The sequence below is a fragment of the Rhinopithecus bieti genome, unplaced genomic scaffold, assembly GCF_001698545.2.
Source record: "Rhinopithecus bieti isolate Rb0 unplaced genomic scaffold, ASM169854v2 scaffold_11944, whole genome shotgun sequence".
Classification (NCBI taxonomy): Eukaryota; Metazoa; Chordata; class Mammalia; order Primates; family Cercopithecidae; genus Rhinopithecus; species Rhinopithecus bieti.
In genome coordinates, this window is record NW_016807378.1 from 1,644,180 (window position 1) to 1,661,860 (window position 17,681).

The window sequence follows — 17,681 nt, forward strand, 5'->3', positions numbered from 1 at the left end:
GGTGCCCAGCTGTGTGAGGTGTGAGGTGTCAGTGTGCCCCTAGTTGGGGGTGTCTCCCTGTTAGGCTTCTTGGGGGTCAGGGACCCACTTGAGCAAGCAGTCTGTCCGTTCTCAGGTCTCAGCCTCCGTGCTGGGAGAACCACTGCTCCCTTCAGAGCTGTCAGACAGGGTCATTTACATCTGCAGACGTTTCTGCCGCTTTTTGTTTATCTATGCCCTGTCCCCAGAGGTGGAGTCTACAGAAGCAGGCAGGCCTCCTTCAGCTGTGGTGTGGGCTCCACCCAATTCGAGCTTCCCAGTGGCTTTGTTCACCTACTTAAGCTTCAGCAATGGCGGGCGCCCCTCCCCCAGCCTCCCTGCTGCCTTGTGGTTAGATCTCAGACTGCTGTGCTAGCAATGAGGGAGGCTCCGTGGGCGTGGGACCCTCCAGGCCAGGTGTGGGGTATAATCTCCTGGTGTGCCTTTTGCTAAGACCCTTGGTAAAGCGCAGTATTAGGGTGGGAGTTACCCGCTTTTCCAGGTGTTGTGTGTCTCAATTTCCTTTGGCTAGGAAAAGGAATTCCCTTCCCCTTGCGCTTCCCAGGTGAGGCAATGCCTCGCCCTGCTTCAGGTCTCGCTGGTCGGGCTGCACCTGCGGACTAGCATTGACTGTCTCACACGCCCCAGTGAGATGAACCTGGTACCTCAGTTGAAAATGCAGAAATCACCCGTCTTCTGTGTCGCTCACGCTGGGAACTGGAGGCTGGAGCTGTTCCTATTCAGCCATCTTGGGCGCCCCCACTATTTTACATTCTTACCAGCAGTGCACGAGAGTTCCAATTTCTCCATATCCTTGCCAACACTTGTTTTGTTTTTTTGATGATAGCCATCTTAATGGGTATGTGAAGTGGTATCTCACTGTGGTTTTGATTTGCATTTTCCTAATGATTAGTGATGTTGAGTGTCTTTTCATGTGCTTATTGGCCATTCGTATATCTTCTTTGGAGAAATGTTCAGGTCCTGTGCCTGTTTTTAAATTGGGTTGTTTGGTTTTTTGGTTTGAATTTTGGGAGTTCTTATATTCTGGAAACTAACCCCCTTATCAGATACATGATTTGCAAATATTTTCTTACATTCTGTAGGTTGCCTTTTCATTCTGTTGATGATATTTGATGTACAAAAGTGTTTAATTTTGATGTTTAATCTATTTTTTCTTTTATTGCCTATGCTTTTGGTGACAGTATTTCATTTTTAAAGTGCTATACTTTGGGTGTGTTTAAATTTGGAGTGGGAGGGCATTTGTAATTTTATCTTTGTGGCATTACAATAATTTCTTACTATATAATCTGTTTAGTTCCTCAGTTTGTGGAGCAAAGACTACCACATGATTTGGATTTTATTTGGATCCTGAGTTTCATAGATCAAGTAGTGAGTTTAGATACTTACTGAGGGATTTAAATGAAAGTGTACCCAAATTTATTTAGTTGGTTAAATTGGGATAATGTTTAATGTATTTGCTAAATATATTTAACATTTTTCTGCTATTGAACTTATAAGCTCAAAAGTCACCATATATAATACCTTATACTGAGTTATTGAGCTTAAAAACAAATAGATGTCTGGATATCATCTTAAACTCTAGGACCTGTTATTTCTAATATTCTGGTTTCAATTTCCATTTCTGCATTACAAAACAATTTTATTTTACCTATCTCAAAATGACTTCTAAGCAACTCTGTTAATAACCTACCAGACTTAATCATTTGGCTCGGATATGTTTGGTGAAATTGCATCTGCCATTTTATGTTTTTGTTTTTATTTTGACAGGTTACCCAGTTGACAGGTTTCTCAGATCCTGTATATGCAGAAGCTTATGTTCACGTCAACCAATATGATATTGTCCTGGATGTACTCGTTGTGAACCAAACCAGTGATACTTTGCAGAATTGCACATTAGAATTAGCTACACTAGGTGAGGAAATTTATCATTCAGGAAAGAGATTGTCACATAGTAGATCTTTATGACAGATTAAGGGAGGTGCACAGGTTTCAGTATAAAAATTCTCTCTTGAGCCTTTTCTGACATTTTGAATCAAAGCTTAGTTTTTCATTTATCATTTAGTTCCCTTAAACTCCAGTTTTCTGAACCTCTTGTCATACTGACTTTTTTATGCTCTTGGCACATTCAGATGGATTCATTTAATAAGCTTAATATAGCAAATGTCAGTATTTCTAGATATAATACAAGCTGTTTAAGTCACAGATTGACCAGGTAGCTCACTTAGTTTATTTCTAATTGCTTCATTACAGAACTAAGTTATTTTCTGAATGCATAACTGTCAGATACCACATGTGACCAAAGTAATAAATCATATCACATTTAGCAATATGAGATGTATTTTTTTTTCTTAATAAAGACACATGAGTCAGACTGCTTACTTCCACATCCGGTTTTGAAGTTGGAAAATACAAAATTGTATATGGGAACAGTGCAGTACCCCCATCACATTTCATATGGCTTATGCAAGAGTTAAGGAACTTCAAGATATCAAGGGGAAAACATACTTTTGCCCTGTTGTCCTCAGCATAGCTTGATGGCTGTATAAAAAAAAAAACATGTTTCTTAAGCATTTACAAGTCTTTTTGCAGATTGTTTTATCTTTCTTCATAATGAAATGTACAGTTTAAGACCTAAGCCTTTTGAGAAGTTTGCATTCATTCATTGAAACAAAATGACCCCAATCTCTACAAAAAAATCAAGAAAATTAGCCAGGTGTGGTGGGCCATTCCTGTAGTCCCAGCTACTCAGGAGGCTGAGGTAGGAGGATCACTTGAGCCTGGAAGATCAAGGCTGTAGTGAGCTATGATCATGCAGTTATACTCCAGCCTAGGTAACAAAGCATGACCCTATCTCAAAATAAATAAATAAATGGTAGGCTCAAAGTATCCTCCCTTCCCACAAATTAAATATGGAATTACTCCGAGATGCCTATTACCTTGTAAAAGAAAAATATGCGTATTGATGGTGAATAATAAGGATGGTTAAGTGGTTTCTTTATTTTGTCCTCATTATATTTGATTCATACTCTTCTCATATTTGTCCTTATTTTCCTAGAAACTATTAAGCTGCATACATTTAAGGTTTTATGGTTAATGTGTGTGTGCGTGTGTGTGTGTATATATGTTTTTTTTTTAACCATATCCCAACTCTTTCAGGGGATCTGAAACTTGTGGAAAAGCCATCTCCTTTGACTCTTGCTCCTCATGATTTCGCAAATATTAAAGCTAACGTCAAAGTAGCATCAACAGAAAATGGAATAATTTTTGGTAATATAGGTAAGGTGCTGTTTTATGGCATGTAATGTTTGACTATTTTTACTGAAGAATTTCTATAGTGAGTAGCTGGGGACATTGTATGAGGAGAGGATCTAAATCCATTTATTCATAATTTATGAGACACTTTCTATGGTACCAGGCATTGTACTATGTTCTGGATGTACAGAAATGAACCAGATAGGGTCACTGTCCTCAAGAAACTGTTAGGCAAAAGGAGGAGCTAGCTAAGGCAATATATAATTGTAGTCCAATGCGATACAGGATGGTTTATATACTGTATGCTTTGAGGTTAAGAAAAAAAAAAAATCCTAACAGTGTGGAAGGCTTTATAAAGGAAGATGGTATATTATCAAAGGATAATATTTTACCTGAGTCATTTGTTGCTAGACACACAAGGGCATCTCAGACCTAGGGATTAGCTTGTATAGAGTCATTCAGTCAATAAGCTTATTTTATTGCAATTTCTGTCATAAGGATAGGGCTACCATGGTGAGGAACAAATAAGAGATTATGGTTGAGTAAGGGAAAACAGATACATAAAATAAATATGTGCAATATGTAATGGTAAGTGCTGTGAAAAAAATAAATAAGTATACCTGTACTAAGTAAGGTAGGAATCCATAAAGGGATTTGGTCAGTTCTCAGAGTGGTGGGGGATTGGGAGAAAAGGTTAGAAAAGGCTTCATGGAGGAGCAAGTACTCAGTAGAAGACTACAGATAGACAAGGATGCAGTTAGAACAAATGCAAAATGATTTGATATACTTGGAGTTCAGAATGGGTTGGAGGATGATGGCAGGAAAAAAAATGAAGTTCGAAAGGTTAGTGGGAGCCATATTTTACTTGTCATGCTAAGGATTTCAGACTTTATCTGTGGAGAGAGGAAACACTGAGGAATTACAAATGAATGACTTATGGCCTTACATCTTTTTGCAACAGTACTATAGAAGATTGATTGGAAGAGGCAGGAAGATTAACTAGTAGACTATTATAGAAGCCCAAGTGAGAGATGACAGAGGACTTGAGCCAACACAGTAGTGGAATGGAGAGAAGGATGAATATAACGTTAAAGATATGGTTAATGATTGAAGAGGAAGTGGCTAGAGTAACCCTCAGATTTCCAGATTGGGTTTATTGGGTTGTTTATGTCATCACCAAAACAGGAAATTCAGGAGAGATGAACAAACTTTAGAGAGACATAATAGGTTAAATCTTGAGCAGGTTCGGTATTAAAGTGTCTAAAGATATTCAGGGACAGTTTGATGTGAGTCTGGGACACGAACAAGAGGTCTAACCTAGAGACAGGCTGGGTGTGGTGTAATCTCAGCACTTTGGGAGACAGAGGCAGGCGGATTACCTGAGGTCAGGAGTTCAAGACCAGCCTGGCAAACATGGCGAAACCCCATCTCTACTAAAAATACAAAATTAATTGGGCATAGTGGTGCACGCCTGTAGTCCCAGCTAACTCGGGAGGCTGAGGCAGGAGAATAGCTTGAACCTGTGAGACAGAGGTTCAGTGAGCCAAGATCACACCACTGCACTCCAGCCTAGACAACGGAGTGAGACTCCGTCTCAAAAATAAATAAATAAGTAAAAATAAACTAGAGATAAGTATTTGTTTAAAAGCCATAGGAATAGAAGAAATCACCTGGAGAGAGCATAAAGACTAAAAAGAGGGGAGATATGAAAACAGAATCCAAGCAAACAGCAACACTGAAAGCTTGGTCAAAGGAGAATCGCCTACAAAGGTATCTGAAGTGTGGTTAGAAAAGTAAGGAGAAACCTGAAGCTCCACAAGGTAAAATAACTTTAGTTATTAAAGTCTGAAAGAGAGGTCCTTTGGTTTTGGCTATTAGTGATTTTAAAACATTTCTTATGGGACATCTTGGTCATTGGTAGTAGGTTGAAGACTAAATACGACATGAAGAAATACAGGTAGTGTAGACTATTCTGAGTGTAGGAACTTGGCTTTGATAGAAATAAGAAAGGGCAGTACCAAGAAGAGAAGGCAAGAATGAGTGAGGATTTATTTTTTGAAGATAACGGAGAACTTCAAGTATTGTTATAGACTATAAGGGAAGAAAGTTGGTAGAGAATGGGAAAGTAAAGACATAAGAATGGAAGAGATAATGATTGGAGTGGGGTCCTGGACCAAAGCAGGAATCACAGATGGCAGGAAGTATTAATCTTGAAGAAAAGAGGCAGTACTTCTCTGATACGTATGAGAGGGAAGGATATGAGAGTGGATTCCAAGAGAGAGAGTTATTTTTAGATGTGGGGCTGAAATTAAAGGAGCTTATTCTTGGTAGCCTCAGTTTTCTCTGAAAGAGTGTAAGAATGTCAAGAAAGGAGCCTAGAAAGCGGAATGTAGGCTCCAATCAGATTATAACTCTCTACTTTGGAAGAGATGGTCATAGAAGCAAATACAGTCAGCCTTCTGTATCCTATCCATGGGTTCCACATCCATGTCTTCAACCAGCCACGAACTAAAAATATTTAAGAAATGAAAATGGATGGTTGTGTCTATACTGAACATATATAGACTTTTTTCCTTGTCATTATATCCTAAACAATACAGTGTAATTATTTACGTAGCATTTATGTTGTATTAGGTACTATAAGTAAGCTAGAGATGATTTAAAATATATGAGAAGATGTGTATAGGTTATGCAAATACTATGCCATTTAATATCAGGGACTTGAACATCTATAGATTTTGGTATCCATAGGGAGTCCTTGAAGCAATTCCCTGTTAATACTGAGGGATGAGTAATCTTGTATCATTAAGTAGTGTGGGTCAGCAATATTTATTCAAAAGTATTAGTTAAGCACCTCCTATGGGAACATCATCTACTTGTATATCCACTGCAGTGCCTAGTATGCTGCAACTGCTATGTAAGTACTCACTGAATTGAATTATTTGTTTAACCACAAAAAATAAAGTGTGCCAGAGTTTGAATCCTATCCCCACCACTTATCAGTTGTGTGGTCTGGAACAACTTACTTAACTTCTCTGTGCTTTCATTTCCTCTTATGTAAGATGGAAAATAATAATACTGTCAATAGAATTGATGGGAGTATTAAACAAGTAATATTTGGAAAGCATGCAGAATAGAGCACTGTACATAATAAGTATTATATAAACAATCTTATTGTTAATAGTGTAGTTATTTGGATATTTGGATATTAAGATTTTTTAAATTCAAGTTTGCCCCAGTGATTGCGAATCTTTTTGTATGTGTAATTGCAGTTTATGATGTCTCTGGAGCAGCAAGTGACAGAAATTGTGTGGTTCTCAGTGATATTCACATTGACATCATGGACTATATCCAGCCTGCAACTTGCACTGATGCAGAATTCCGTCAGATGTGGGCCGAATTTGAATGGGAAAACAAAGTTAGTCCTTGGGAGATTTTCTTATACTCCTTTATCTTTCGTCCTTTTGCCTGCTGTTGAGGAGTCTGCTAATAAAATTAATCTCACTAAAAAAGTGTTTAACATGAAAAGCAAATAGTCTTTCAGTATCTGTTCTTGCAGATTAGCCTTAACTAAAAATCTTATAAGTAGTTTGGTAATTTGCTGTTATAAATTGATTAGCAGTTCTATAGCTAATCTGATAGGTTTAGACATTATAGATAATATTCCATCCCTTCTGTGTATGACCAAGAGTTTACCATTTTATCTAGTGCCCAAAAAAGGCTTTACAAAGTTCATGGTCTGTTGAGGAGCCTTGACTTTTATTAGAAATATTCTATATGAGGCTGGGCATATATCATGCCTGTAATCCCAGCACTTCGGGAGCCCAAGGCAGGGAGATTGCTCACGCTCAGGAGTTCTAGACCAGCCTGAGCAAAATGGTGAAACTTCATCTCTACAAAAAAGAAAAAAAATTAGCCCAGTGTGGTGGCGCATGCCTGTAGTCCCAGCTACTTCAGAGACTGAGGTGGGAGGATCACTTGAACATGGGAGGTTGAGGCTGCAGTGAGCTGAAATCATGCTACTGCACTCCAGCCTGGGTGACAGAGTGAGACCCTGTCTCAAAAAAAAAAGAAATATTCTGTGTGTTTCATACTGAATCTCTGTGAAGGTATCTTTATTGGGAAGTACTGATACCAACCTACAGCTTGTTGGATTTTATAGATGTTACTTAGTTTCTTGGTGTCTACTCTTTCCAACCTAAACAGTTGGAACGAGTTTTTAATAACACATACCAGTGATTCACAGCTTTCTCATAGTAAGATTTATGATCTCCTTGACTTTTTTTCCTCTCTGCAGGTGACAGTTAACACCAATATGATTGATTTAAATGACTACTTACAGCACATATTAAAGTCAACCAATATGAAATGCCTGACTCCAGAAAAGGTAAAATTTGACTAGGAAATTCTGAAATCTGATGGAATAGTAGAGTAGGTTCCTGGCCTTCCTGTATTTCCTCTAGCACATTTTTGTTATTCAACATGCAGTGCCATTCTGGGGTGTCTAAAAGAGGTTATCCCATGGAATGTTTGAGTCTGCTTACCTCTTTCTATTGGAATATGCCGTCCTACTTTTTCCTAGTGCAGTGACCCAACCAAATAGATTAATTTTTTTTGTTTTCTTTTCAGTCTTCTCCCCCATTCAGCTAGAGGCACATTCTAAAATCGTTTATGCTGCGCATGGTGGCTCATTCCTGTGATCCTAGCACTTTGGGAGGCTGAGGCAGGCAGATCACCTGAGGCCATGAGTTTGAGACCAGCCTGGCCAATATGGTGAAACCCCGTCTCTACTAAAAATACAAAAATTACCCAGGCGTGATGCCGGATGCCTGTAATCCCAGCTACTTGGGAGATTGAGGCAGGAGAATCACCTGAACCCCAGGGGATGGAGGTTGCAGTGAGCCAAGATCGCACCACTGCATTCCAACGTGGGCGACAGAGCGAAACTCTGTCTCAAAAAGATAAATTAAATAAAATCGTTTATTTGTAATACTGGATTAGAAAATGTCCATGAGCTCTTCCGTGGGCTCTGATTGTTGGTTAAAATATATGTGCTCTAATACTTTTTGCTGTGTTTGTGTGTGTATGAAAAAAACTAGAAAGAAAGAAAAATGAAGCTGGAGCTCTAAGGAACTTTTTTTCTTTATGTAAAATTTCTATAATGTTATAATATTCATTTTATAAATAAAATAATGTCTGCTACCAAACAGGTAGGTGTTAATTTATATATTAGTTTATTTAGCATATACTGAGTCCAACAAAAGTAGTCTCTTCCTTCATGGCACTTAAGGTCTGATATGGGAGGCAGTCAAGCACGTTAAGTAAACAATATATAAATACAAATCAGAATAAGAACTATTTAACGTCAGATTTATTGAGGTATAATACACAGTAAAATTCACACTTTTTACATGTATAGTTGAGTTTTGACAAACTCATAAGATTGTGTAACCACCGCCACTTAAGTACTGTTTTAAGTGATAAATAGCCTATGGGGCCAGGCATGGTGGCTCACATCTGTAATTCCAGCATTTTGGGAGGCCTAGGTGGGCAGATCACTTGAGGTCAGGAGTTCAAGACCAGCCTGGCCAAGGTGAAACCCAGTCTCTACTAAAAATACAAACATTAACCAGGTGTGGTGGTGCACGCCTGTAATCTCAGCTACTCGGGAGGGTGAGGCAGGAGAATCACTTGAACCTGGGAGGGGGAGGTTGCAGTGAGCTGAGATCACGCCACTGCACTCTAGCTCCAGCCTGGGCAACAGAGTGAGACTCTGTCTCAAGAAAGAAAAAAAAAAAAATCATCTATGCTGTTTTGCCTCTATGTAGGTATCTGGTAAAGTAATGAATTTACCACAAATTTTTTTTCAGGCCCTTTCTGGTTATTGTGGCTTTATGGCAGCCAACCTTTATGCTCGTTCCATATTTGGTGAAGATGCACTTGCAAATGTCAGCATTGAGAAGCCAATTCACCAGGGACCAGATGCTGCTGTTACTGGCCATATAAGAATTCGTGCAAAGAGTCAGGTAACAATTCCTTTTTTTTGAGAGCATCTCTGGACTGACAAGGGGGGAGGAATTTATGACTTTATTATTTTTATATGTAATATCTTTTTAGCATTACATGCATATACACATATAACAATAATATTATCTGAATAGAAGTATAACTTTTCTCATTAAAATTTCTCACCTTTTGGGCCCCTCATTCTGGGATATTTGCCTAAAACCAGATTGATTCCTATGGGGTGTTTGTGAAATGGGTTCTCTAGAATTTTTTGAAAGCCAAGGTATAAATCTAGTGACTAATTAGCCGGGCATGATAGCGCACACCTGTAATCCCAGCTACTCGGGAGGCTGAGGCAGGAGAATCCCTTGAACCCAGGAGGTGGAGGTTGCAGTGAGCCGAGATCTTGCCATTGCACTCCAGCCTGAGTGGCAGAGTAAGACTTCATCTCAAAAAAAAAAAAAAAAATCTAGTGACTGCTTGAAAATCTAGCACTAAAAGGTAATTAACCTAGCAAAGTTTTGGTGAGTCTGTTTGGTATGTCCTTGGTTTTATTGTTGATAATGGTGTCATTGAATCGGGGCTTAATAATATGGAATAACCTACTGATTGTACATAGTTTAAGTAATTATAAATATCTTCATTTTTCTTTACAGGGAATGGCCTTAAGTCTTGGAGATAAAATCAACTTGTCACAGAAGAAAACTAGTATATAAAAATAAAAAGTCCTTGAAGCTTTACAGTTAATTTAGGTATGGGCTTACTGGACTCCAACATCTTTTTTACTCTTTCATGCTTATATGTTACATAGAATCTGAGTTCATGCTGAATGCATTTCAGTCAATAATTTATAGCCTTTCCCTTAAATCAAGATTGAGTTTAAAATTATAGTTTGTCTTTTGTCGTAACAGTTCTGAATGCTATCCTCAAAGTATATAATATTTCTCTCATGTACCAAGACCCTTTTCACAGTACAATAAACAGATCTATTCATACATTTTTGTTATTTTATAAATAAATGATTACATAATTTTAGTTATGTGACAATGGATTTCTTTTAGTTGGGTTATAAATTTCTCATACAAATTTAAATTACTGAGTTGTGAATATATGCAGCTTTATTAAGAGAATTTACAAATTCAATGATATAAAATAAGGTAGGCCTTGATTCACTTGGTTGTTTTTTACTTACTTAATATTCAAACATTGCTATCCCTAAAAATGCATTATGTTTTGAAGGGATTTTCTCTCAAATTTAGCTCCAGGGAGAAGGTATCAAAATAACTTGAGAAAAACAGATCGCCCTACAGTTTAAAGAAGTATTATGTACCCTGACTGAAACAGACATACTGTTCTTTTTTTTTTTTTTTTTTTTTTGAAACAGAGTTTCGCTCTTTTTGCCCAGGCTGGAGTGCAATGGTGCGATCTCCGCTCACCGCAACCTCCGCCTCCCGGGTTCAAGCGATTCTCCTGCCTCAGACTCTCGAGTAGCTGGGATTACAGGCATGTGCCACCATGCCTGGCTAATTTTTGTATTTTTTAATTAGAGATGGGGTTTCTGCATGTTGGTCAGGCTGGTCTTGAACTCCCGACCTCAGGTGATCCACCCACCTCAGCCTCCCAAAGTGCTGGGATTACAGGCGTGAGCCACCGCACCCGGCTGACATACTGTTCTTAATTATCCTGAATCACAGTGAAGAGTAGAGATAATCCAAAATAGATTTTTTTAATCATTCACACTTAGTTTGGGGTGTTCTACGTTTGTTAGGAATTAAACTGGTTCTAACCAATTACTGAAGCTGGTACTGGGAGGATTCAACTAGAGAGGATTCAAAAAGCTGCCTTTTTAAACTCTTTGCCTCTGTGCCTTACTCATTCCTGTCCTTTTCCTCACTTCACACTAGGGCTGGGTACCATCACACTGCAGTATAATTCCAAATGCATTTGCAAGCTAACTTTCCCAGAGTCTGATTGTGCTTTCCTTTTGGCCTTTACCTTCATTGGAGGTGATTGAGGTAGTCTGATTTTTTAGCTAAGTCTAAACCTAAGACTATTATTTATCTACCAGCTAGGCTTCAGGCTGCATTCCCTATGAGTCCTTAGACAAGCTTAGCCTGTGAAAAACTGAAAGCAGCATCTCCTATTTCAATAAGAATGAAATGATTGGTTTGGATTATAAAGAGATTGATACCTTGTATGATGTCATAAACTGTGAAGCCACTTGCTTTTAAAAAAAAAGAGAAAGAGCCCCCTCTTTTCCTTTCTCCGCCATCGTGGTGTGATCTTGCCTCCACTTCTTGCCGTGTCTTCTCACAAGACTTGCAGGATTAAGCGATTCCTGGCCAAGAAACAAAAGCAAAATCGTCCCATTCCCCAGTGGATTCGGATGAAAACTGGAAATAAAATAAGGTACAACTCCAACCAGAGACATTGGAGAAGAACCAAGCTGGGTCTATAAGGAATTGCACATGAGATGGCACATATATTTGTGCTGTCTGAAGGTCACGATCACATTACCGTATCAAACTGAAAATGTCACCAGTCTCTGGAGAGTTCGATGTATTTTCCTCTCTGAATCTATTATGAATGCGTTGGTTGGCTGGGTTCAGTAATAAATATGTGAGGCCTTTCATTTAAAAAAAAAAAAAAGAAAGAAAGAAAAAAAGCCTAGAAGATTACAGGGCATTTGAGATTCCAGAGCACTGAGATCTTAGAAAAAAGCCAGGGCCTATCAAATGGGAAAGATATACTGGAAATGCAGAGAAGGGATGTCTATTCAAGGGTAGAGATTTGCAATGAGAGCGAAGGAGCCGGTGCAACTTTGTTTGGATTAGATCATCATTTCCCAAACTCTGTTTTACTGAACATTGGCTTCCTTAGATGTCATTAGATATTCTGAGTGAAAAAGTAATTCCATAGTCAAATAAGTTGGGGAAAAGCTTCAAACTGTCCTGCACTGGAGATTCACGATGCACATTAGCATACCAGAGATTTCTGATTCTGATCTCGGATTCTGAGACGAAAGCAGATTAGTTTGGTTTAACCCAGTATATCCTAACCTTACTTTACCAGGGAATCCTTTTTCCATGACCTATTGGCAATATATGGGACAGGAAAAGTGACTTAGCATGTTCATGATATTAGTGTTGTAATCCCAGTCAACCAGTATCACATTTCAAATCTGAAGGAATTATGCCTGTGTACATCCTAGAATATATCTCTGTTGATAACTGTTAGAAAGTTGCCTGCCTGACATACTCGGGCCATTTTTGTGGGAATCAGATTGCTTCACATTGCTATTTTCTTAAATTCATAAATAAGGAGAACAAAGAGAAGTTAACACAGTTGTCAGATACATTAAACTGTTTACTTCATTAGCATTTCATTAGCTTTGTGCATAATACGAACTGAACTGGATAGCAGCACATTGTTGAGAGAGGCTGTTTACACTATGCCGTATTATTTAGGATATACATTTAAGAGTAGTAGCTGTTCACATTATAAGATACCATATAATTAGGACCATGATGTCTGGTAAGGGAATAAACATTATTCAATACCAAATGAAAGCTTAATATATTAATGTTTTGAATATGGATAAACCTGTAAAACTTACAAGAGAATTAAATGGCTTACATTGCACTGTCACAACACTAGAGGGAGCTCTATGCAGTGATTTTTTTCATTTTGCAATTAGAAGTGATTGGCACTTTGATTTGTTTTATAAGAAGAAAAAGGGGCAAGTGTGGTGACTGGCGCCTGTAATCCCAACACTTTGGGAGGCCAAGGCTGGAGGGTGGATTGAGGCCAGGAATTCAAAACCAACCTGGGCAACATAGTTGAGACCCTGTCTCTACAAAAAAAAAATTTACAAATTAACCTGGTATGGTGGCATGTGCCTGAGAGGCTGAATCAGGAGAAATTCTCAGGACCAGGAGTTCAAGGCTGCAGTGAGCTATGATTCTGGCACTGTAGTCCATCCTGGGTGACAGGGTGAGACGCCCTGTCTTTTAAAACAAATTTCAATTTTTTTTTTAAAGGAGCCTGGTCATGGTGGCTTATGCCTGTAATCTCAACACTTTGGGAGGCCAAGGTGGGAGGATCACTTGCGCCCTGGAGTTCAAGACCAGCCTGGGCAACAAAGAGATCCCCCCATCAAAAAAAAAAAAATTAAGAAAAAGCAAGATTATTTTTCTTTTTTTTAACTTTTTTTTTCCTTTGAGACAGAGTCTGGCTCTGTCACCAGGCTGGAGTGCAGTGGCACNTCAACCTCCGCCTCCCGGGTTCAAGCGATTCTCCTGCCTCAGACTCTCGAGTAGCTGGGATTACAGGCATGTGCCACCATGCCTGGCTAATTTTGTATTTTTTAATTAGAGATGGGGTTTCTGCATGTTGGTCAGGCTGGTCTTGAACTCCCGACCTCAGGTGATCCACCCACCTCAGCCTCCCAAAGTGCTGGGATTACAGGCGTGAGCCACCGCACCCGGCTGACATACTGTTCTTAATTATCCTGAATCACAGTGAAGAGTAGAGATAATCCAAAATAGATTTTTTTAATCATTCACACTTAGTTTGGGGTGTTCTACGTTTGTTAGGAATTAAACTGGTTCTAACCAATTACTGAAGCTGGTACTGGGAGGATTCAACTAGAGAGGATTCAAAAGCTGCCTTTTAAACTCTTTGCCTCTGTGCCTTACTCATTCCTGTCCTTTTCCTCACTTCACACTAGGGCTGGGTACCATCACACTGCAGTATAATTCCAAATGCATTTGCAAGCTAACTTTCCCAGAGTCTGATTGTGCTTTCCTTTTGGCCTTTACCTTCATTGGAGGTGATTGAGGTAGTCTGATTTTTTAGCTAAGTCTAAACCTAAGACTATTATTTATCTACCAGCTAGGCTTCAGGCTGCATTCCCTATGAGTCCTTAGACAAGCTTAGCCTGTGAAAACTGAAAGCAGCATCTCCTATTTCAATAAGAATGAAATGATTGGTTTGGATTATAAAGAGATTGATACCTTGTATGATGTCATAAACTGTGAAGCCACTTGCTTTTAAAAAAAAAGAGAAAGAGCCCCTCTTTTCCTTTCTCCGCCATCGTGGTGTGATCTTGCCTCCACTTCTTGCCGTGTCTTCTCACAAGACTTGCAGGATTAAGCGATTCCTGGCCAAGAAACAAAAGCAAAATCGTCCCATTCCCCAGTGGATTCGGATGAAAACTGGAAATAAAATAAGGTACAACTCCAAAAGGAGACATTGGAGAAGAACCAAGCTGGGTCTATAAGGAATTGCACATGAGATGGCACATATATTTGTGCTGTCTGAAGGTCACGATCACATTACCATATCAAACTGAAAATGTCACCACTCTCTGGAGAGTTCGACGTATTTTCCTCTCTGAATCTATTATGAATGCGTTGGTTGGCTGGGTTCAGTAATAAATATGTGAGGCCTTTCATTTAAAAAAAAAAAAAGAAAGAAAGAAAAAAAGCCTAGAAGATTACAGGGCATTTGAGATTCCAGAGCACTGAGATCTTAGAAAAAAGCCAGGGCCTATCAAATGGGAAAGATATACTGGAAATGCAGAGAAGGGATGTCTATTCAAGGGTAGAGATTTGCAATGAGAGCGAAGGAGCCGGTGCAACTTTGTTTGGATTAGATCATCATTTCCCAAACTCTGTTTTACTGAACATTGGCTTCCTTAGATGTCATTAGATATTCTGAGTGAAAAGTAATTCCATAGTCAAATAAGTTGGGGAAAAGCTTCAAACTGTCCTGCACTGGAGATTCACGATGCACATTAGCATACCAGAGATTTCTGATTCTGATCTCGGATTCTGAGACGAAAGCAGATTAGTTTGGTTTAACCCAGTATATCCTAACCTTACTTTACCAGGGAATCCTTTTCCATGACCTATTGGCAATATATGGGACAGGAAAAGTGACTTAGCATGTTCATGATATTAGTGTTGTAATCCCAGTCAACCAGTATCACATTTCAAATCTGAAGGAATTATGCCTGTGTACATCCTAGAATATATCTCTGTTGATAACTGTTAGAAAGTTGCCTGCCTGACATACTCGGGCCATTTTGTGGGAATCAGATTGCTTCACATTGCTATTTTCTTAAATTCATAAATAAGGAGAACAAAGAGAAGTTAACACAGTTGTCAGATACATTAAACTGTTTACTTCATTAGCATTTCATTAGCTTTGTGCATAATACGAACTGAACTGGATAGCAGCACATTGTTGAGAGAGGCTGTTTACACTATGCCGTATTATTTAGGATATACATTTAAGAGTAGTAGCTGTTCACATTATAAGATACCATATAATTAGGACCATGATGTCTGGTAAGGGAATAAACATTATTCAATACCAAATGAAAGCTTAATATATTAATGTTTTGAATATGGATAAACCTGTAAAACTTACAAGAGAATTAAATGGCTTACATTGCACTGTCACAACACTAGAGGGAGCTCTATGCAGTGATTTTTTTCATTTTGCAATTAGAAGTGATTGGCACTTTGATTTGTTTTATAAGAAGAAAAGGGGCAAGTGTGGTGACTGGCGCCTGTAATCCCAACACTTTGGGAGGCCAAGGCTGGAGGGTGGATTGAGGCCAGGAATTCAAAACCAACCTGGGCAACATAGTTGAGACCCTGTCTCTACAAAAAAAAAATTTACAAATTAACCTGGTATGGTGGCATGTGCCTGAGAGGCTGAATCAGGAGAAATTCTCAGGACCAGGAGTTCAAGGCTGCAGTGAGCTATGATTCTGGCACTGTAGTCCATCCTGGGTGACAGGGTGAGACGCCCTGTCTTTTAAAACAAATTTCAATTTTTTTTTTAAAGGAGCCTGGTCATGGTGGCTTATGCCTGTAATCTCAACACTTTGGGAGGCCAAGGTGGGAGGATCACTTGCGCCCTGGAGTTCAAGACCAGCCTGGGCAACAAAGAGATCCCCCCATCAAAAAAAAAAAAAATTAAGAAAAGCAAGATTATTTTTCTTTTTTTTAACTTTTTTTTTCCTTTGAGACAGAGTCTGGCTCTGTCACCAGGCTGGAGTGCAGTGGCACAATCTCGGCTCACTGCAACCTCCCTGGTTCAAGCAATTGTCCTGCCTCAGCCTCCTGAGTAGCTGGGACTACAGGCGTGTGCCACCACGTCCATTATTTATTTATTTTGTGTGTGTGTGGTTTTCTTTTTAATTATCTTTAGTCTTGTGATCACACATAATTTTAAAATTTGTGTGTATCTCCGCTCCTTTAATCCTTTTAAGTTGGCAAAAGCACCATTCCCAATCACAAATACACAGTTCTACAGTTTTATGTTTCTGAATGGCTGTTTAAAGACAATCCTAAATTATAACTTAGTTTGACTTAGACTGTAAAGAATTCAAGAGTGAAGTTTAACTTGCTACTATTTTAAAAGCATATGACCTTACAGATTTATAAGATGTGAGAAGTGTTGAATGATCTTTAATATTACATATAAACCATACTAAAATGCCTTTCAATAAGTAAAAGGAACCATTTTAAATACAGGGAATTATAATTAGATTGGCATCGTTAAGGCCAAAACTCTAGACATTGCTACCTTATTTATCTTCAACCCTTGCCTTTAAGAGGCAAATGAACACAAAACACAGGTGAATCTTGCTTGGTTCTGAGACAGTGAAGGAATTTCCCCAGTATTTAAATATATTCACATAACCAGGTATATAAATCTAAATATAAAACCAATCTCCAGTAAGTTTTAAGACGGCACTCACCATCTTTGTGAAAAGTTGAACATTAATAACAAAGTCTAATCATATCTTTAGAAGGGGTAAACAGTGATAGCATTTACTGAATTGGAATTACTGTTAAAATTCAAAAACTGAAATATTCATTTAACCACAAGCCAGTCTTAGTTTTAAATCAGGACTGCCCAACAAAATATTCTGTCAATCATTCATGATCTGAATTCTGGTGTATGAGATCTATTAAAGTATGGTACACATAAAAAAGTCATGAGACATTTGTAATAAATAAGGCAGTGGCCAATTATTACTCATTAGTAGCTTTTTTGAGATAAGCTATCAAGTCTGCCCTTTCTTCCTTCTTCTTAATGCCGACAAAGATCATTTTTGTTCCAGGGATGTACTTCTTGGGATTCTCCAAATATTCCATCAGTGTATCCTCTCCCCAGGTGATGCCTTTGTTCTTATTGGCGGCTGTGTAAGAGTATCCAGGGGCCTGACCTGTCTTCCGCCCGAAGAGACCATGGAGATTTGGCCCAGTCTTGTGCTTGCCTCCCTTTTCAACGGTGTGGCACTGGGAACACTTCATAATAAAAATCTTCTTGCCTTTCTCAACATCACCCATATTTAATTCTCT

General features: G+C 38.7%; 2 protein-coding genes and 2 pseudogenes across 3 annotated transcripts in view; 3 read left to right on the forward strand and 1 right to left on the reverse strand.

Annotated features, from left to right (window-relative positions):
- The window catches only part of COPB1 (coat protein complex I subunit beta 1), a 48,645-nt gene extending 38,309 nt beyond the window's left edge, over nt 1-10,336 (forward strand). The window contains exons 19-24 of the mRNA XM_017881536.1: nt 1,807-1,951; nt 3,196-3,315; nt 6,564-6,709; nt 7,589-7,678; nt 9,162-9,317; nt 9,954-10,336. Coding sequence (XP_017737025.1) covers nt 1,807-1,951; nt 3,196-3,315; nt 6,564-6,709; nt 7,589-7,678; nt 9,162-9,317; nt 9,954-10,013 — 717 coding nt within the window. The 3' untranslated portion in view covers nt 10,014-10,336. The remainder of the gene's footprint in view (nt 1-1,806; nt 1,952-3,195; nt 3,316-6,563; nt 6,710-7,588; nt 7,679-9,161; nt 9,318-9,953) is intronic.
- Nucleotides 10,337-10,518: 182 nt separating this feature from the next.
- Nucleotides 10,519-13,022, forward strand: LOC108535506 (60S ribosomal protein L39 pseudogene; annotated as a pseudogene).
- On the forward strand, nt 12,822-14,755 carry LOC108535507 (60S ribosomal protein L39 pseudogene; annotated as a pseudogene). Its single transcript, XR_001887248.1, has 2 exons — nt 12,822-12,831; nt 14,361-14,755. The product of XR_001887248.1 is annotated as a 60S ribosomal protein L39 pseudogene (transcript).
- Nucleotides 14,756-16,494: 1,739 nt separating this feature from the next.
- Nucleotides 16,495-17,675, reverse strand: LOC108535521 (cytochrome c). The gene has a single exon (XM_017881547.1). It carries the CDS (start codon nt 17,667-17,669, stop codon nt 17,352-17,354), a length of 318 nt encoding a protein of 105 aa, XP_017737036.1. The 5' UTR covers nt 17,670-17,675; the 3' UTR covers nt 16,495-17,351.
- Between the last annotated feature and the right edge of the window lie 6 nt (nt 17,676-17,681).